Source organism: Hesperophylax consimilis, chromosome 11 (assembly GCF_061612785.1).
Source record: "Hesperophylax consimilis isolate HC1 chromosome 11, BYU_Hcon_1.0, whole genome shotgun sequence".
Lineage (NCBI taxonomy): Eukaryota > Metazoa > Arthropoda > Insecta > Trichoptera > Limnephilidae > Hesperophylax > Hesperophylax consimilis.
In genome coordinates, this window is record NC_142846.1 from 9,629,019 (window position 1) to 9,651,394 (window position 22,376).

Genomic DNA, 22,376 nt, shown 5'->3' on the forward strand with positions numbered 1-22,376 from the left:
CCTTTGAATTAAACTGTAGACTTGTGTACAAAACAAACCCACGCCGCCCACCCGCCCGCTACAAACAGACACTCTTTTTTATATATATTATAAATTACTTGTTCCCTTGAGAAATATTTTTTTTGCACACGATTACAGACTCTCAAAACTCATTGCGTTCCTCTCTCAACTTCATCCAATCTCAGCAAATAACTCCATCAATTATGTATCCAATTTTATTATCACTAATTTTTGTTCCCTAAAAATGTTAAAATAATTAATAAAGTCGGCTCGCTCAGCATTGTTGGGTGACCCCTGGTCGAGATGCTGCGAACATTGGTCGCTGCGGGATCTCGGAGCGCGGTGCCGGTTGCGCGGCACGCCGCTCACGTGACCCGCGCGAGATCAAAGTGCCGCCGCCCGGGCCCTGCGCGCCATCAGCCTGCCACCAGCCTGCCACCTGCCGCGGATACACACACCAGTCTGTACTCACTCGCTACACGGTACGCGCTGTGACCAACCATTGGTGCGCGCGGAAACTAAATTATTTTTTGAAATATCTTTAATTTTTTTAAAATTAATTCTCTATTAATCTTAAGGAAACGCAAAAAAAATCAATGCATCGTGATATATGCACGGAGAAAAATAAGTATGGTTGATTTATTAAAATCCTTAAAATTAAAATCGTTAAAAACGGGACAGCAGACCGTGTCCTAATGTAATGTTAGAACTTTCCGAATGTATTGGAACGTGTTCACACACTTGCGTTTGCCCTATTAATATTATGTAATAACGAAATGCGAAAATATTATGATTTTTATGAACACGTGCTCCAACGTCGCGTAATACATTCCTTTTTAACTAATAGTTTTACATGAAACCTATCAATTCATTATTTTAGGGCCTGCAGTCCCGTTTTTAACAGGAATAGGACTTTTTGAAGAGATTTAGAAAAAATAGGCACGTGTAAAAAAGGCACAGAAACATAAAATAAACATGTATTAAATAAAGGGTAGAAAATAATGTAAAAGAGAAAAGAAAAAAAACATACCCGATAAATAATATATATTATAGAAAATAATAAAAAAGTGCCATTAAATTTTTTTATATAGCACTTTTAAATTTTGAATTTAGTATTAGTATTAACTGACAATTGTTTTAACCATTTTAAATCCAATATATTTATAAAATTGTTGGCGTATATAACGTAGAAAAATGAATATTGCTAATTTATTAATAGAAAACGATAAACACCTACTAAAAGCGATTAAAGAGAAGTTCAATGTAAAAATACCATAATGATGAAATCTTAGTAATTAATTATAAATTTAAATCGCTTTTTTACATATATATATACCTATATATATTTAATATTCATATTTCCTTAAATCGTAACTACAAACACTAAATATTCTTATCTTGATGCTCACCACTCTTTTAGACACAAGCGCCAGCTTCTATAGAAGAGAAACATTAAAAAAATCAAATAGTATTAATAGTTTATCAGGAAACGGTATGCAATCCCATTTTCAATCGAATTAGCAATAATTTCATAAGATTTTTACTATACATTATTACTATAATCAGCGATAATCATTTTTCTCCGTGCAGGCAACTCAATCTGTGTTCATCACTTTTTATGCAATTCCCTAAAGATTTTAAAGCCGAACTTCTGATAGTATAATATATAAAAATGATGTACCTACCCACCCTCACAAAATAAGGATAGCAAAATAAGTTAGCTATGTAAAAAATTTGGTCATAAAACTTTGTTATTTAGCTGTCAACAGGGTGTTTCTTCTACGACATACGACAATAGGCACCAATCAGCATTCCTCAAATAACTTGTCACGTTAGCTGATAAGGTAAAAAAATAATTCACTGAGGCACTCGATTAAAACTGTGCACTTTATCTAACTGAGAACAATTGATACACATTTGTCTTAAAATCAGCAAAATCGTTGTATTCATATTCCTCGTATTCTCTGTACGAAAAAATAATAATAATAATGTATTGTATTTCAAAGGAATCTAAAGTGAAGTGTCAATTTTATTTGAAATACGATTTTATATGACATGGAAATCAGCTCAGGACTTGAGAGACATGAGAGAATTTATCTCATTTATGTTATTTCCATAAATACCCACATTCCGTATGAACAATTTTTTTTATATACATATGTAGTGGTACGCAACTACTTCATTCGAACGAAATTCTAGAAGTCTCGATTGTTCCAAACAAACTTCTTGGATGCCATCAGTTAACAAGGTGCTCAACGAGTGATAATCCGCGCACCTCACTTGCGCGAAGGAAATTCTTCCCGGCTCTCATCATGGACTCCATCGGGACATCATCATAGCGCTTTGGCCCAGATCGCCGTTCTTGGCCAACGCTACGTGGATTACAGCGCCTTGGTTCCAGCGTCTCTGACCAGCGATTCATCCACTCACCATGACCACCACGAGGACACGCAGCATCCTCACTGGTCTACCAGCTCCCGCTCAACCGCATACAAGGTCCATCGCACCTTCGGCATTCTCGTCAGCACTGGAGTACTGATTGCCAAGATCGCCAGTGCCTGACAGACAACGAGTCCGGTCACCAGCGCCCGGCGTCGACTCACAGACCCGCGCTTGACCTGCCATCACAGCCAGCATCCGGAGAATACAACATCAGTCCTACGCCCACTCTCATCACGGCCCTGACTCACAAAATAAACACTCTGACCTTCACAACATCTTTCATTCCGTGCCTCCTCACCAGATCACCAAACATATTTATATTTTTTGGCAGAATTTTTATTACATACTAGGTATACCCCGTTGCTGTCTCTCAATCTGTCTGTACAGAGAGAGAAACAATAGTGCGTGTTGCTTTTACGTCCGACAGATGACGCTGTAATAAAAAATCATGTTTATAATTGTCACAGGTGACATCTCTATAATATAGGTATATAAAAACACACACGTATTCGAATGCAACGTTGTATCAAAATTTCAAAGCAATCGGTGACAAACTTTTGGATACTTAAGATTTTAAACAAACGAACATTTATATTTTTACTTATATGGATTTTACATGAAATTACAGTTTTCAATGTTAAAGTTTGTGCAATATCATTCTTTCCTAATATAAGCTTGTTGAAAACAAAAATAAAAACGAAAATCAACTTTTCAACCCAGGATTAAGACAAAGTTAGTAAGACAGAGATCATATCTTTGATTTCTAGCTGAGACCGTTATATTTTTATTGTATGTGTCTTATTCTGTTTCATGTTTCGTTCAATTTTTTTATTTGTATATTTTTCTTCCCAAATAATTCGCAATTGTTAGCATATAGTATTATTATAAAGAAAAATATAAGCTTTTTATGTAAATATATATTTTATTGGTGTTTTGACGTAAGTACCCATTTTCGTGTCAATGAGTAAGGTAAAATCTCGTATATTACAATTTTACAGATCTTTCGTACCTATTAAAAAAGCAAAGGAATAAATTTAATCAAATATTAGATAATGTTGGCATTTTGAAAATATTTAAGTCCTTTGATGGAAGTACGCGGTTTTCTAATAAGAGGTGTTATTTTGATATTCAATCGAAAAAGATCAATGGTTTCTTTGCTTGTGTGGCACGTAACGCCGTCTTGTTGAAAGTAAACGTTGTCCAGATCAATACCATCCAATTCCGGCCATAAAAAATCATTAATCATCTCTCGATAGCGTAATCCATTCACCATAACTGTTGCTCCAGCCTCATTTTCGAAAAAGGAAGGTCCAATGACTCCGCTGGACCATAAACCGCACCTAACAGTCACACGTTGAAGATAAAGACGCTTTTCAACAATAACTCTTGGGTTTTCCGAGCCCCAGATGCGACAATTTTGCTCGTTGACGAAGCCACCGAGGTGGAAATGGGCCTCATCACTCAAGATGATTTGCATTTGATTCACTCAAGTGAATTTTAATAATTTCAATGCGTTGTTGAAGCGTGTATCGTTCCATTTTTATTAAAGGCGTAGTTTCTACTTGTCAAATGTTAAAAATGACAGCTTCAAAAGTAACATCTACCGAAATAACGGGCTATTCAAAATAACACCTCTTATTGAAAAAATCCTGTAGATAATGAAATCAATTGTAACATTTATTTATTTTTTTAAAAAGCATTTACACATTTATAAACGTAAACTTTGGCAATGAACTAATTACACGATAATTAAGTAATAATCTCGATTCACAGACGAATTCATAATACTACACGTTAACAGTTTTTGGTACTGTGTCAAAACTGTATCCTTTTTATGTATGTTTGGATGAATTTACGAATAATTTAATAAAATTAAATTATATTACATAATTTGTTTACTCGGTATTGAATGTGTTACCCTTTGAAGCTTGCCGACTCGGGCGCCGTGGAAGTTAAACCAATTTCTCCGCTGATGCAAATGACACCGTATAACGGTAGGCAATTAGCTCGAGTCGAGTCATAACACCTTCAAGGCCGGGGCAATAAATCTTCGCTACTTACAATAGCTACATATATATATCATATCACTGTTTTTCAGGGTTGTAACGCGAAACTTCAGGAGATGCTTATTTACGATGGTCTAGGAAACATCGTGATAATTTTTTCAAACCGATTTCCAAAATACAAAATAAAAAAATATTTGAATTTTCAGTTCTCAAAAACTTGTTTTGTGCTTTACAATATCCGCGTACGTACTACCTCCTTTATGTATCCTCCAATCAGTGGCGTGCATTGCTTTGTGACCAAAGGTAGTTCTTAAGTCAGTGTAGTTTTTTAGAAAAAAAAGTTCAATAGTCCGTGGCTGATTTGAAATTGCGTCGTGAATTCAGTTCCTTGGCTGGCTAAGTTCTTAATCACGACACAAGTTACATTTCCCGCTTACTGTGGTGGTACTATTAGAATATTATTATTATTATTAACTAACCAAATAGAGTAGATATTACTAACAAGTTACTAACACGCAGCACTTGCATACTGCGAACAACATTGTATGTTTGGACATTTTTTAGGTCTTGTTTTGAAATTTTAAACGTAGACTCGTTATATCAAAAAATTAGCGTCCTCACGAGAGCTCTGAAGGAGTACCATCAGTAATCAAAACAGGGCGGGGAAGTGGTGGGCCTCCTCCAGAATGGTATTATTAGATTATCAAATTATTATCAGGTTATTCGAAATACGGAAATGTTTTTTTTTATTTTTTTTTTATATTGAACACCTCACAAGAGTCCCAACTGCTCCCGTCTGGAGCCAGTGAGACTATGGCATCCCCAATTGGGGGATGTTGTGAGGCTGAAGGTAAGTGGGGAAGGGAAAGAGGAAGGTGGGGAAGTACCTGGCTATTCAGATCTAGTCACTAAACACGGCTAAAGCCATTTGGAGCAACGTTTCAATTCTGAATGGTGGTCTTACACCAGGGCGATACTGGTAGTATCTTCCACTCGGGAACGTGCCGCAAATATACTAGGTATATATTATTTTAATTAATTAATTGTGAAATAACACAAATTAATCAAATAAAATTTATTTGCGCACGCCGGGTTCGAACCCGCGACCTTCGGAATGGCAGTCCAATGCGTTACCACTGGACTATGCCGGCCGTAATATGTCTCTCTTCAAAAAAATAATTTATTTTGCACTGAATATTTGAAAATTGCCATTTTATTATTATATTTTGATCACTGTTGTGGCCAATTGAATAAACTATCTAACAAGTTTATTATTTGTTCATAAAAGTGTTTTTTTTATATTATATTCTTCTTATGCTTTACTTTTCTTAGGGTTGGCATAGCTTTTCAGATATTATGGACTACACGTCACTGCCGTCTATTCGTAAATATGTGTTAAGCCAATCAGTCGTTAGGTAACAGTAAATCAAACAGAGCCAGTGGTGGTACGGTGATATTTTGATGTTCACTACAAAGGATCGTTAACACTACACTTAATTTATTCTAAATACCAATGTCTTCACTTTTTTTATGTCGATCTTAAGGCGATGCACTACGTCGTTTAGTATTTTAAATTGAGCCGCTATCAATAACAACCCTTACGTAGATGGCGATAAGGTTTAAATTCCCACTTAACACCATCCGCCTGTTTTGATTTATGCAAGAAAAAAACATGGCCAAAAAGTGCCTTTTATTTTATTTTGTGGATGTTCAGGCATAAATATTTAAATTTTTTTCGTTCATTTTATAAATAACTTAATTTGCCACATTATACAATAAAATCATTACCGAAAATGGGTTCGTAAGTAGGAGATCTTGAACTTTAAAGCAGTTTTTATAGGCACTTACACTATTTTTTTCTGGTCTTATAAAAAGACTTACCTAAAGAACAATCGATTATTTTAAAGGCCAAGATGTATTCTACTCGCAGTATTTAATTAAAGTATCTGAAAAATTTCTAGACGACCAAATTTTCAAACCAAAAACACATGATTTTGCATTACTACGTATGGCATCGCCTTAATGTAAATTATCTGGAGTTTTCATTTGTCTATCTTTACATATTAATAACCATCCCCTGAGATCCGCGGTACCACCCTGTGTAATACTATATAGTATATCTACGTTATATAGATTATTTCATCGTGGAGTTGTTCGAATGCTGTCCGAGCCGGTGGTACCGTTCAGGTGAATTCCGATCACGGGGTCATGAGTTCGATCTCTAATGAGTGCAAAAAGTGATGATGTGTTCTGATCGGAATTTGCACGAGGCATTTCGCAATGCACTAGAGATATTTGAAACACCTCGATATTAATGGAGTATTGCTAGTTTTACAAACTTGTGTTATTTTAAACTGATTAATATTTTTTTCTTATCTATAAACCAATTGTCAAATTAGCAACACTTCAAAGGAAGTAAGCCTGTCTGTAACCGGAAGATATCTGTATTTTTGTGACTTACGTAGGAAGTTTTCGTCTTACGATATTGATTTTTAACTCGATGCTCACAGCGGGCGTTCTAATGATAAATGTAATCTTACAAATAATAACGAATTAAAATATGTATTATAATAATAATTAAAGTTTTTTTCCAGATTTTACACATTACATAAAGTGTAGGTACTTATATGCAGGAACTTACATAAGTATATACAAAATATAATAAGTTTGTGTTTCAAGCCATACTATACTATCATGTCCCGACTAGCAGTCGGGTGAACCAAGTGGAATTCCACAGTGGAAACCGTCTTACTCCCCACTCGGAGAAAAATCAGTATTGCTAATTTATTAAGAATCTCTTCAAATTATTGGTGATCCGGTTAAAAACAGGATTGCAGGCCTTAATGAATGAATTAACTGATTTCCTGATAAACTTTAATAGGTAAGTATCGTGATAACATATTTGAAATTTTCTAAAAGTGTATCAGGAAACCTGTTAATTCATTCGTTAAAGTCCCGATAGATAGATTTTTAATAAATTAGCAATACTCATTTTTCTCCGCGTTTATGGTTTAGTTTTTTTCATCGCTTTTAATGACTTCGTAACACTTGTTAAAGGTATTTTAAATTGTAATTGTGTTGAGTTATCATAGATTATATTAATTAACCTATAGTGTGCATTGTTATGTACACAAATAAAATAAATAGATAACATTTAACTTAGAGTTTTTGGAGCCTAAGATATATTTTAGACGTAGCATTTAAAGCTAAGATCCTTCAAAGCATGCTATTGAAACATAATTTTATTTTTTGCAGCGACAGTGTTGTTGATGTGTATTTTCATGTTATATTTATGTTATGTTAAATACAATTCTGTGGTACATTACTTTGATGTACATTGTACATTGTACAAGTTGTGTAAGGTTTAGCCAGCGTTAACAATGTAAGCGCCAAAAACATCAACTTTTCTCTTCTTTCTGCATATACTATTATAAACCCTCCGGAAGAAATTTTCTAGAAGATGTAAAAAATATATATGTTTAAATGCATTACGTAGTTTAGAAGAAATAAGCGTACAAACAGTCAGACGAAGATAGTAACATTATTTACTTTTAGCTTATAAGTGAATGGGTTCCATCATAACTCAACACAGTGACAATTCAACACACTTTTAAAAAGTGATATAAAGTCATTAGAAACGATGAAAAAATATTTTTTTTAACCTAACCTAACCTAACCTAACCTACATAACCCAGTTAATAAAGTTTTTGTTTCATCACTTTCCATGACTTTATATAACTTTTTAAAGATGTGTTGAATTATCTTTGTGATGATTTATCCGGTCACCAAGTGAATGGTAGAAGTCTGGCCATGTCAAGAGTCAGAATTACAGGTGAATATCTATGAGACGATGTGTGAATGTGAAAGAAGCAAGGACTGTGTGCTAGACACAGGTGTGTGGTAGTCTACCCACTCTGACTACCCCTGCTGGGAAACTGCGTCATGGTTAGTTAGTACTGCAAAATTTGGTGAGCAATTTTATTGCTTCACATCTATTGTAAGGAACATTTATAAAAAAACTAAAAGCAATACTTCACCCATATCTTTCAATTCCACACCTCAACCTTCTATCTTTCAATGCCGTTTTTTCGAACACAACAAAAAAACTGTGGATTTCCTCAAAAGGCAGATTAAAATACCCATCTAATTAAAAATAGATTTGAAAACAAACTAATTTATTACCCACAATGCAAAGGAATCATATAAAGTATAAAGAATGTTGTTTTTTCTTTTCTTTCATTTCGGAGCGTGCCTATCCGAATAATGTTATTAACATTACTTTCGGTTTAATTTATTTCATCGGGTTCGGGAAAGATCAAAAGATCTGTATACTACTACAGGGTGGTGCAAAATGTCTTGTTTAAATTACTTTAACTTTTTTTTAATTACAATAAAAAAAATATTCAGAATTTTACAAGCGGATCAGATATTTAGTTGTTGAATGAACAACTTTCGTAAACTTAAAAATAATCAGATTAAAATATGTCAAAAATTTTAACGAAATAAACAAACATTTCAAATATATTTTTTTAATTAAAATGCAATAACGTTGGCTCGTACATCATCGTTTGTCTAGTATGATTTTCAACTAATCAGTTCCAATTTTGAAAATATAAAATTCAATGATTGAACTTGAATAATTTCATAATTCATTGAACGTGAGAATATTTCACATGACGCGTGCACCGATCACGCACAACCGAAATAAGTATATTTTATTATTGTATTTTTTTTTGTCTTCATTATTCAATGTTATTCTATCAATGATATAACCATCCTAACACTGTCAAATGCGTATTTGTAAATAGGTACTGCTCATAACGCTAATAAATAAAATTAAAATAAATAAGTCAGTAAGGAATCTCGTACAGAAAGACCACGCTGGTGAAAATATTCAATGTGTACGGAAAACCTTAATAAGGACGCGTTTGGCTCAACTCGGGCTATCCTACAACTGAAAAATCAATAGATATATGCAATGGAATACGTGCACGAGCACCTGAAATTTAGCGAAATGTAATACGTAATGTGTTGTGAAGAGCACGAAAGTGCAAAGCAAAAAATGGCCGCCATTTGCGAGTCGTAATATTTCACGACAAGTTCAATAAAATTCCCTATTGTACCTAAAAATAAAAATTATCATTATCCTGAAATGAAAAACGGCACTACGAATTTAAATCATAAAAGTCATTTTCCACCATCCTGTACTATACGCTCTACGGCAGGGGTGCTCATTGCTCATATGCATTATCATGGGGATCGATTTTCAAATTACTTGGATCGACTTCTCACTAGTGCTTGTCACTTAACTTTCCAGGCGGCCAGAGGTCGAACACTAAGAAACTAGAAAAGATAAAGTTACATTAGCTTCATACAGGAAGACCTGAAGAAAATAATTTCCCTCAGGACCTATGTCATCTTTGGGCTGTGATCTGGGAAGGAAAAGAGTTTGAGGGGTGGATGGGAATCTGAGGGTAAATGTTTCCATCTCTCCCACTGCGGTGCAAGACGATGGGTCGAGAGAGTCCGGCTGAAACGACTTTTCTTTAATATTTTTCGAAGGTTATATCCACCAATGTAATATATCATTGAAGAAGAAGAAGAAAACGACTAGTGCCTTTAGTTGCCCCGTTAACAGAGTTTCCTGCATTCATCCTTCTTTCAATGACTTTATCAGCCTTCCCATCTCTCCTGAACATACTTATTTATTTATTTATTTATGTATTTATTTACGGACAAATAGTCCATTAACAACATATTAATTACACGAATAAGTTTTATAAACAGAAATGACAGTGAAAGGAGAGCATATATAAATGAGGAGCGAAGACAATAACAATGACAATAATAATATAAAAGTAAGAATGGGAGATAATAATAAGTCAAAGCATGAAGATGGTTCAAAGGGCATTAGAAATTAGACATTGCGTATTGACTGTCGAAAGTCATTTAGGCATATACCACAAAATTCAATGCTTTGACTTGACAGTGAGTTGACAAGTCTCGACAAAATATACAAAAAAATATATAAAAATATACTTCCCAAATATACAAACTCATTCACTTGCGGAATAATCTTACTGATATAAATACTGTTAATATATCAAAAAAACTGGTCAAATTGTTCGTTTTTCTGTTAAAAACGGGACTGCAGACCTTTAACGAATTAATTCTAACACAGTATCACTTAAGAGCGAATTTTTTATGAGGACGGTGGAACATATGTCCAAATAAATACCAATATTTTCACTTTTCGTCGTGATATTTATTATCAAAGGAATTTCGATATATTCTGTATAAATAATATTTTATCGGGAAATTGGCATGCTATCACTTTTAACGGGATCATTTTTCTCCGTGTAGTATTTATCGTTCTCAACTATATTTTACTCTTTTTCATAAAACATGCCAATGTAATATTAAAGATTATAGCTGTCGTGTGATGAAACCTAAAAATATGATCGACTTTGAAATCTCTCGCTATCCACCGTTTGGGTAACCCTGGTGTACAGTCTTGTACATACTGTACAATCTACAGATACCGATAGGAGTTGAACCTCATTGCCAGGTGAGTCACAAGTCGTGAGAGTGTTTAGATTAAGCTCCTAATCAGACGGAATATTGTTTCTTCCGGGTTTAGCTGACGCGTGGTAATAAACAGGCTCCAAGGATTGGACCAAAGATAGAATCCATTCAATCCTGAATAACACTGACTGGAAGCTCCGAAAAGCTCTTGGGAGGGATAATTTCATAGTTACGGTGATTTAAAACAGATTTTAATAGGTACGTTATAATGTAGTGATACTTTAAATAACTCTTAATGCGATATAAATATTTACACGACGCACATGATACAATAAACTACCTTTGTAAACGTAATTTTAAAAATCCTGAGAATAAACAAATGCGTGTAAAATATACTATAGGCATATATATTTTTCCCGGTGAAGGAGCGGTGGTTCCGTAACCAGACGGAAAAATACTTTAAAGAAGTGGTGTTTTACTAAGTGAAATTCTTATATTTTTTATTATAAAATATGTTAGTTTAACTTAGGGGTATATCATCATTCTCTCGATAACTAGCGATAGCAAACTCGGATTAAATAAATATTAAAACTTGGCTGACTTATTCGATATATTATATAGCCACTCTTCACAGGTTCGAGTACCGAATAATCGAAAATAATACGTTATCCAATGAATACTGCTTCAATTTGCGTGGTAGGTGTGGGCACCGCCGTCCCACCGCCGGTGGATAACCAACACATAGGTCAACCCACGTGCCTGGGTACGTTACATAACTTAGAAGTTTATGGGTGAGATTTGTCCATGTTCAGTGGAAAAAAAATTGAGCTTGCAGTTGTCCGTTTACGGGTTAACTATGTAGGCATATTCTTACTATAACAAATTGTTTCGATTTTTTTTTGTTTACACAACAAAAGATCCCCATCTGCCTGAAACCTGAACTACGGCATCCCCAAGGGGGGTATGTTATGAAAATGAAGTGAGTGGGGAGGGGAGATAAAGGGAAGAGAACAATCTAGAAGTCCCTCTTCTTCTCCCAAAGCTGTGTTTCCAATCAATTAATTAGTGTAAAGCCTGCTCATTTCTCAGATACTGAGCAGAGTCTACAGAAAGCATGTAGCCCAAAATCTATTTATTATACATTTATATATTAAGGACGGGTTGTTTCAAAGAATTTGAACAATTCATCAAATTTCAAAGTTGATTTTTAAGTTCTGTGAAGGTTCTATTATTATTATATCATTATTGACCTGTTGCTTTAAAAAACTGAAATAGTAACATAACATGGAACACAGAACTTGAAAATCAACTTCGAATTTTGATGAATTGATCAAATTTTGTGAAACAACCCGTCCTAATATTAGTATTCTTTTCTTTAATATTACCAAATCTAAAGTCTTAACCACGCATTAAAATACTGTATCGTGCATTAACATTATTACTTAGGTACATTTATATGTAATTATTTATGTTATCCTTGAAAAATCACGGGATAATCTGAATTCTTAATTCTTTAATAAAAAAATGTTGTTAAAATATTTTATATTTTATGCTAAGGAAGTAGGTATCTACCAGATATGACGTGAAATTGATCATCTTCAAATTTAGTCTGCCAAGGAAGTAGGTATCTTTCTAGATACACTGTGAAATTGATCGTCTTTTAATGTAGACTATATCTGCTAATGAAATAGGTATCTACCTAGACGGTTAGGAACTTAAAGCTCAGGACTTCTCAGATATAAATTACATATTTATGGAATACAGATAATACAATGGAAGAATACATAAAAATAACAAATTATAAAAAAACTCACTCAAATGACAAATAATACAAAAAGAGGCCAGAGACAAAGAGGGACACAAGTTATACATAAGTTATAAAATTGTAACATGTTTTGAGCAGAACAATATTTCTGAATCTGCGTAAATTATTGACAAAAATGTCTACTTCAGCACACCTTATCTTATTAAATATATTCGACACATTTGAGTGAGAGCGCTAAAATAGGCGATGTTATTTATAAATTTATTCAGGTGAAACATGCAATGGCGTTTTAAACAATATGAATTCGGAATATTCATTTCAATATGAACGCAATACCAGATCAAATACCTTATTTTATATACAACATTTCAAATCGAAATACGCACAAAACTCCTTGCTCGGGCGTATCTGCAAATCTTATAATGCCTTAAGCGATATTGACATTTTCCACTGTACCCTTAAATCGTTTAAAATCAAATCAAATATTATAAACGGAACTTAACTGGTTTATCATGTTCTATATTTTATGTTCAATTATTTTTTTTGTAAAACTGTATGTTTCCTAAATAAACTAAAATAAATAAAAAAATATTGCTAAGACATAATTTAGTATCAAGATGACCGTGAATCATTGTATAGTAAAATACTAGATCAATCAATTGCCTTCTAACTGAAGGTGTATTTTTTGAGGTATTCAAGAAATACTTCTGATGGCATCTCCTAATCAAGGTAATAATTCTTCATCTGTAATCTTAACAGCGTCATCAAATCTTCGAGTTTATGAAGATTTGGACCAATTCACCCCTGATCTCTGTAGTTCTTTTAATCTGCTCCAGATAAGTTGGTCGGTTGGATAGGGACCGAATCTATTTGCTATGTGCGGCGTAAACTGTTGTTATCTGGTGGCGTTAGTGCTTACTGCGTACTACTTACAATGCTCACTGCTTACATATAACGCGGGGTTATTTAATTACTCTGACCACTTCGTAACCACCTACTGGATTCTTCAAAGGAAACCGATCCTTTCATCTCGTACCGCCTCCACCGCGAGTGTTTTCAAATCGAAGTATGTTGTATTGAGGGACTTTATGATTCGTTTGTTTGGCCATAATTGCGTTGTTACTAGCTATCAACTTCAATATAATGCTACACTGTGTATTGTGTATCGTATTCCTGAGAGCAAGCAGGTCTAATGACTTTAGATTTGTGGTTTCAATGCATGCTAATTTTGCACGGTAGGCACTTTGTGCCAGAGACAGCTGGCTAACTATAACCTATACCGCTCTTCAAGGGAAAGGTTTGAAAAATTTTAACAAATTAATTCTGTCAGAGAAAGGATGGCTGGCTAATATTTGGATCGAGAAGAATGAGAAGATTCAAAAAGAATCCAAGGTCTGTGTAATCGGAATATAAATGATTAGAAAAGGAAAACGTCCTTTGGACATGTGGAGGTAGAGAATATGGACATGGAAAGAAGCGAAGAAAGATTTAACATTTTTGTCGGACCACATGTCATCAACAATCTGAATTATAGAATAAATTAATCTCGATTTAGTCAGTAGGTGGTAGTCGATCCTCCCTGCCTAAACCTGAAAAAAAAGTCTGAGAAATATTTAACAGATTTTAGAAATCTAGGAATCTTGTGCTTTTCGTCCATAACCTACGTTAAATCTTTAAAAAAAATACTTTAATAAAAGAAGAAAAAAATCTTTCGAAAAAAATATGTCAGCCTATATTTTCTCTTACTAAGTTTATGTCTAGGTACGGCTTTCAATTACGTTTGATATAAATAATTAATAAAAACGAATAGTCACAGTGTACACAAGGTGTGTGAAATGACATTTTTTAATTATTATTTTGCTTTAATAAAGCGGCGAAGGTTTTAGAATAGTCCCCGTGAGCACTCGGGCTATGGGTACATTTCACCTCTTTCCCTTAACAGTAACCCGTTCCCATTAAACAAAACCTTGCTATCTAGATGGTTTTGCTATAAACCCCCAAATGTCATGCCTCCTGGTTCCACAAATTGTCTTTCCAGGTACCTGAGCCTTGGTCTCATCAGGGCGGGACTTTGGCACCATATTTGAATTGAAGTCTCTTCATTCTCTTCACATGTATCTCCTGAAGTGGCAGTTTCTTCGAGGGTACTCTCGACAAACCGGCTAGGGGACGAGGGTGCTTGGGCTCATTGTAGCCAGGCCGCTCGCCACGCTCATTCTTACCGGGACTGCCCCGTAATAGATAGCGGGGTAAACTGCCCTCGATACGCGGCTTGTATATTTTCATGTTTTATTCATATGTGAGCTGGTACATATCTTTTCTCTTACTATGTTGTCTAGGTACGGCTTTCAATTACTTTTGATATAAATATCGTTTTCTTTCTTTATTATTTCACTTTAAATGCCAAATCATCAGGCGAACACATCTCTGATGTATCCTTATTTTGAGTTACTATTAATGTAAGTATGCATACATTATTTCGTACTAACAATCATGCATGCAGGGACATTGGAGGGTCTAGAATCGTTTTAAAAATAAATGTAGCTTATTTTTACGAGTCCTGACGTGTGCGGCTAAGGGAGTTTAATGATCAGTTTCCTCACACAGGCGTTGGGAAAGGGTGGGTCCCCTCCAATGAGGTGGCAGTGTCCCTTTTGTAGTCCTACAAGTTCTCGCAGTGAGTTTCTGTCCGTTTTGATTAGTTCTTTGGCTCGTCTAGGGTCTGGTCCGTTATAAGTACAGATTACATATTATGATCGTTAATATATACGTTTTTTCTACCTACGCACTTTTATGATTTTTGTATACGCACACGGAGATAAATGAGTATTGCTAATTTATTAAGAATCTCTTCAAAGTGTTGGTAATCAGATTAAAAACGGGACTGTGGGCCGTTAACGAATAAATTAACAGGTTTCCTGATAAACTTATAGCAAATCACGAACAAGAAGAAAAAGACCAGAAATACATTCGCAGCTTTACCAGGAAACCTATTAATACCCGCTATTAAGGCCTGCAATCCTGTTTTTAGCCAATTTAACTGGCAATAATCATTTTTCTCTGTGGATATGTTTTTCTTAAAAGGACCTCATCTATATTTCATCGAATATATTTCGTGAAAAGTAATTGAAAGTAGTTAGTTACGTTGGCAGTTATTTGTTTCAGAAAAATTACATAAACTCCGTGCAATACATTCCCGAAAAATTCTTAGAAATATTACTTTCCTGTTACGAGAGATTAACGATTATTACAAAATATTCAAAATCTGATGAAAACAAAAATATTTTCCCTGAAAACTTTGGTAATAAATTTAGTTTGGCGCGTCTGATAACTTCTTAATCCTACAAAAAATCGTCAATGGGGGCTCCCAAGTTGCAAAGTTTGCACAAAGGCATTTATTTTCGATGGGAGTGAAAATTGTAATAACGCTTATATTATTATGACTCTTCGCGTCAATATTATGGATTAGACATCTTGTTAAAGCTTTTGTTCGTTCAAGTACCTGCCTATTATACCGTATATTTTCTTGTGCGTATGTGTGATGTTTTCAAATGTTGAACTGATCTACGTTTTGTGTGTTGCGAAAACGATCTAATTAAGGAGGCGGGTGTGGGTACCGCCGCCCTGGGAATTTTTTATCGGATGACCAACACCTCTGCCATAAGTCACCCCAACGTTCAGTGACTTGGCAATGGTGCCCAGATACATGGTGAGGTTTATTTAGGTCTTGGTGGTGAATGCGCCTGCCCCCGGATCTGGATTATTAGTTGAGGGAGACCCTTTGACCTGTACAGCTGGACACTATCGATCCATTGTCTTGCACCGCAGCGAGAGGGATCGAGTCATACGTCCACCACTCATTTCTTCAACACAGCATTCCCAAAGATGATTTAGGCCTTGAGGGAAATTATTTTCCTCTATCCAGCAGATTTTATTTTTCTAGACGATGAATTAGTAACTTCCTGAGGTATCCATCTAGAAACATTTGAGATTTTAGTAATACGTTTATCAGAAATAATTCAAACAAACCCCACGGAAAGTTCGAAATTCTAGGCCTGCTGGGGCAAAGTCGACCGTAGGTCCGTCCATTACGGCGGGCCGCGCACCGAATATTATTTGTACACGACTTCATCACTTATGTCGCTATGATTCCCACTTTATTTTAGAGATTTGATAGGGCAAATTCAACTGCAGGGTATCTATTCCAGAGTCTCTACCACGTATTACTTGCTATGCGCCATCTACGAACGAAAATCTCTACTACTTTCGTCATAAGTTCTATATTTATACATTCTTTAGTGTCGCACGGTTGAAGATATGTCTGTGTTGGCAACCCTGTGAATATTGTCTATGTTTCTGATGTGTTTGAGGTTTCTATGGAGTTAATTTGAAATGTCAAAAACAAACCGTTGCCACGTCGTTCAACGTTTTTATTTGCTACCTCACTTTTTCTGAAATGAATGGCGGTGGTGGATACATATCGAAATGCCAGAAAAATGGTTAAAACAACTTTGCAGAACTAAACGAATCCGATACCAACTTCGAAAAGCGCGCGCGAAACGGTCTTTTTTTTGTATAAGGCAATTCACCACGATGCAATGAGATTTTGACAGTTTTGCCGATCTCTACTGCTTCGACCCACTCGTTGTTTAAGTCGAATGAATTTTGACGTATGGCGTGTAGTATGTACTTTCGGTGAGACTCAAGAATAACAAACTCTACCAGTGTATGTACTTTCGGCGGAAATTGCGAGCGATCGAGACTGGGGAATAGATTCCCAGGTCTGTCACAGTTGCTTCACTTACGTCGTTATTCTAGGATATTGTCTCGTCTTAATGAGTTGGTCTATAAAACAAGACCAACAGTTAGTTTTAATTTCTACCAGTTTAGAGCTTTGCCTGTAACGCTAGGCTTGAATCAACGAGCCCAATTAAAGTGATTACTTAACTTTATTACTGGCAGTAAAAATAAATCACCTTTGTTGTATCGTAAGCGGGAATTAAGGCTACTGACCAACTTCTGGATATTACCGTAATAACATTTTTTTTAAATATATTCGTATTTAACTTTTGAAGATTTAATATTTATGGAAATCCTTTGCTGATCAGTTCTGATCCTTGGCTCCAGATTCCAGACCCTCATTTAGAATCGAAACATTGCATTAAAGGGTATTAGCCGTGTTTGGTGACCAGATCTGAACAACCAGGTTCTTCCCAACCTTGCTCTGCCTCATCGCCTCCCCCCCCTAACTTCCTCCACATACGCAACATACCGTAATGGTAGAGCTAATGTAAGAAATGGGTTTTTTCACAAAATATGTAAAATGGGGTATTTTCACAAAATATGTACAAAGGAGACAAAATATATATAGTGGGGTATTTTCACAAAATATATATCATGGGGTATTTTCACAAAATATGTATAATGGAGTATCTTCACAAAATATGTATAAAAGGGTATTTCCACAAAATTAGAATACCGTCAAAAGTGTGTGGAAGATTTAAGATATTTTTTCTGATTTTGATTGTCGAGCTAAAAATATGTAATTTTAAAAATTTCGTTCATAATTATTTTTATTTTATTTGGGATACCAACAGTTTACATTAATAAAAGCATAATAATAATTGAGTTACAATAATTAAACCATTTACAGGTTTCCACTTAGGTATTGTATACAAGTATAGTGATTCCGAGATATTTACTAAGGAAAATTACATTTCAAGAGACAAGTTATTTAGTGGGGAATAGGGAGGGGGTAGGATGGGGGGGGATAGTTTAGGTTGAGGTATAGTAATAAAAATATATGCGTAACAAAAAAAAAAATCCGATCTAGTTCGTCTGTTAGGAACTCGTGTCTGTATTCGTTCTAGGAGTTCTGAGCAATCAACAACGGACCTTGCTAATTTTTTTAAGAAAGGGTACATCGGCCGAGCTTCTTCGAACTTCTAATGATAGTATATTGAAGTAGGCTGCTGAATCTTGGTGACTTATTGATTTGAAAAACCGCCCATTCCGAAACGGTTCCAACTGGCTACAACGTCTTTATGACATAGTAACCGCCACTGGTTTGGATGACGGAAGACAGCAACGTTGCCGAGCGTGACGACACCGCCGTTTTGTCGTGTCGTTTTGGCAGCAAATAGAAAATGGTGCATTTTAAATGGTCGTAGAAAATGTATTCGTCGACTTAAAAATAAAATCAAAATACTTTCACTTTTGTAATTTTATTATTTATTTTAATTTTAAAATAACAGTAAAAACACCCTATTAGGGATACCATAGACGTAACTAGTAACTAGGTAATCAATATAAGCTGCATAAAAGTACAAATAAAATATTTTATTTTCTCCATGAAACCTTTTCCAGGTAACCACAGATTTAATGCTCGTAGCCAGTGGCGGCCAGCTAATATGTGCTCCCGAGCGCCGAACAACCAACAAGATTTCCGACATGACTAATCACAATACGAAACTCGGTTCGGTTATAATATCTCATTCAAAAGGTACCTACTTATTAAGCGCGCTTAACTTGCAGACCGACTTTGACTTGTGCCTATGTTCGTAGCAGTTCGTTTTCGATTGCGATCCAAAATTTAACTGCTTTGTCGCATATTCTGTGGAACAGTCGAAAGCGTGGGTACATACCAGTTCATACTATTCTTTGCAAATAATACCATATCATGGACGGCGTTCGGGGTTTTACCACCACATCAGAAGGAACGGTTTATTCAGTAGAAAGTTAAACTAAAACGCGTATGTTTAATGTTATTGTCGATATCGTGGTTTCAATTTTCCATCTGCTATTTTCAGCGAATGTTTCGCTTCTTGGATACAAGCATTTAAGATAAAACATGTCATTAAGAGATGAGTGATGGTCAGATTACTTATTATCAGTTTAGTCAGTACTCGCCGTTGCCGGGCACGGTCTGTTGAATTAAAAAATGTTCTTACTCTGCGAAAGTTTTTAAGTTTAATTGCAGGTTATATCGATCTTGTATATCAATTATTAATAGGGTTATCAATTGCAGGTTATACTAATTTATGATTACTTTTGTGTTTGTTCAAAGTATAAATTAAGAATGAGTTTGAATGTGGAATACATTAAGAACAATAGGTCGAGTTTTGAAAACAAAGTGATAATAAAAAATGCCTGTCCACCTAAAATCTGAACTGATAATAAAACAAGAGTGAAAATCTGGATCGAAGAAGTTTACTCGATCATTTAACAAAACAATGTATAACAAAGCTTCGTAGCTCTGTGCATGTGATCAATTGAATAGTTTATTTTGTTTTACGTGTTCAATTTACGATGTTGATTCAGTTTGGACAATCAGCGGTGTTACTGATGTAACTCACCTTTCTGAAAAAATCAAAAAACATAATTCTTGTCATTTACATTTACAAAAAGTTTTGAGCTTAAAGGTTTTAGGAAAAGTTGACATCAGAATGCAATTGGATTGTGGCTACCGTGCCTAAGTTAAACACCATAATGAGCTATTTAATAAAAATCGATACAGGTCAAATTTCCCAGAACATGATTTCAATGTTACGTTTAAAACGTATGACTTCCTAAATAAAGTTCAGAAAAAGTGAACTCTGTAGAATTTACGCCCGCGACGATTTTTCAAAAGCTAACGGCCCTTTATCAATTTCACAAATTTTTTATAGTACTTGTTTATTAGAAGACTTTCCCGAGACTGTGAAATTACTAAAACTTTTGTGCACCATTCATGACCTTTGGAATGACCTCAGTTGAAAGCTAAAGATGTTTCTCAACGTTAAAAAGAATAAAATCTTTTTTAAGCACGTTGAGCCAGGACAGACTGATCGCACTATCAGTGTTAAGCATTGATAGAGGTCTTCGCTAAACAAAAGGAGCAGAGAATAGAACTTCTTTATAAATAGGTATGTACCTTTATTTAATTTATTTTATGACTTAATGTTGTAATCCGGTGAACCCCCATATATTTTGACCACCGGCCGCCACTGCTCGTAGCTACTTCCAATTATTGAATATGTTTCTCCAAGCGCGTGTTAGGCTTAGAAATTATATTACATTTAGAATATTTTAATAGCTAGCAGCATGATCATAATTAGAATGGAATAACGCCAGATAATCCGAGTCTTAAAGGTACCTAGATTATACGTTGAAGGTCGAATGCGATTATAAGTAATCTTGCCGTAAGTGGGTACTAACTTAGTAAAAGAAATGGAGGAATTGGTCAAATATGGCGTTTTATTTTTTATTTAATCTTTACCACGTGTCTTAATACTCTTAACCTACTTCTCGACCCAAATTAATTTGTTTTATGATTAGGGAATTTGGTAAAATGTGTGATTTATAAATATTTTGCACGAACACCTAACAATTTGGTTTTGAAACATTGGAGACCGACATACAATAGTTATAGTCAATAACATATAATAGAATTTGTTTAAGAAAGCAAGGCTACATGGAGGAAAATCATATTGGTAATCCGGTTAAAAAGAAGATTACAGGCCTTTAAAGAATGAATGAACAGGTTTCCACATTATGATATTCAAAATTTACCAAAAGTTTATCAGGAAACCTGTACATTCATTCGTTAAAGGCCTGCAAATTAATTTTAACCAGATTACCAATAATTTGAAGAGATTTTTAATTTTTCTCCGTAGCAGTTCACAGTTGAGTTCTGATATGGCAGATCGGCGGTGCGTAGTATTGACAGAAGAATATTTAAAGTTTTTCTAAAATGCAGATGGATGTGAATTTTTGAAAAACCACTTTTGATTTGGATGCAAGTCAATAATACGTATATGAAGATCAAATGAACGGAGTACAAATTTCTCATCACATCAGAAACGGAATGAGAAAAGAGCGAATGCCAAGTGAAAGATTAATGGCTTTTTTTGAAAATCAGCGCCATCTGTTGGACAAATATGCTATTTTTAAATATCGCAATCTGTTGGACGTAAAAGCAACACGCGGTATTGTTTCTCTATTTGCACATGCAGACTGAACCACACAGCAGCGCACAGATGGTGCTGAATAAAAAAATGACGTTATTTGTCATTGGCGGTATTTTTTTCTAGATTAAAATAGAGAGCAAATGAGTACAGTCTCTAAAAGGGATGGAGGATTTATTTTAAGTGGAAAAAGAGGACTTGTCCTTATTTTGAACACCATTTGGAATCCCTATAACAATTACATGGTGCTGTGTCAATATGAACTCAACTCTCGAAACGCCCCGTTCTACTTTTTGTCGAAACTAACGATCTTGTTGCTAAGATTGTCAAGATTAACAAGATTGTCATTTTGGTGTGTCAATTATTTAATTGCGCATTATGGTGAGTTGCGAGTTTCGAGTTGGAGGTTGAACGCATTCTCGCGGCCGGCTGCCATTGCGCCTCGGCAGGAATTCTTCGGAATTCAGTCCAAAGAATGACAGCCCGCGCTTTTCGGTCGCGTGCGCGCCGCCATTTTTTCATCGCATTTCTTCCGACCAATCAGTGGCGTTGGCGGCATCACTGCGCGCGCAACAATCTCGCGAACTCATCGGACCACTTATAATTTTTTACTGCCACCGAAAGTATTCGAATAATAATTATTATTTATTACTGTTGAATAATAGAAATAATAAAAACAAATTTGCCTTGTTC

The 22,376-nt window shown here is 35.0% G+C and overlaps 1 protein-coding gene across 1 annotated transcript in view; it reads left to right on the top strand.

The window, feature by feature from the left end:
• Notum (palmitoleoyl-protein carboxylesterase notum) overlaps nt 1-22,376 on the top strand; it is a 100,106-nt gene that overhangs the window by 13,289 nt on the left and 64,441 nt on the right. The window contains exon 2 of the mRNA XM_089637540.1: nt 279-505. Coding sequence (XP_089493666.1) covers nt 279-505 — 227 coding nt within the window. The remainder of the gene's footprint in view (nt 1-278; nt 506-22,376) is intronic.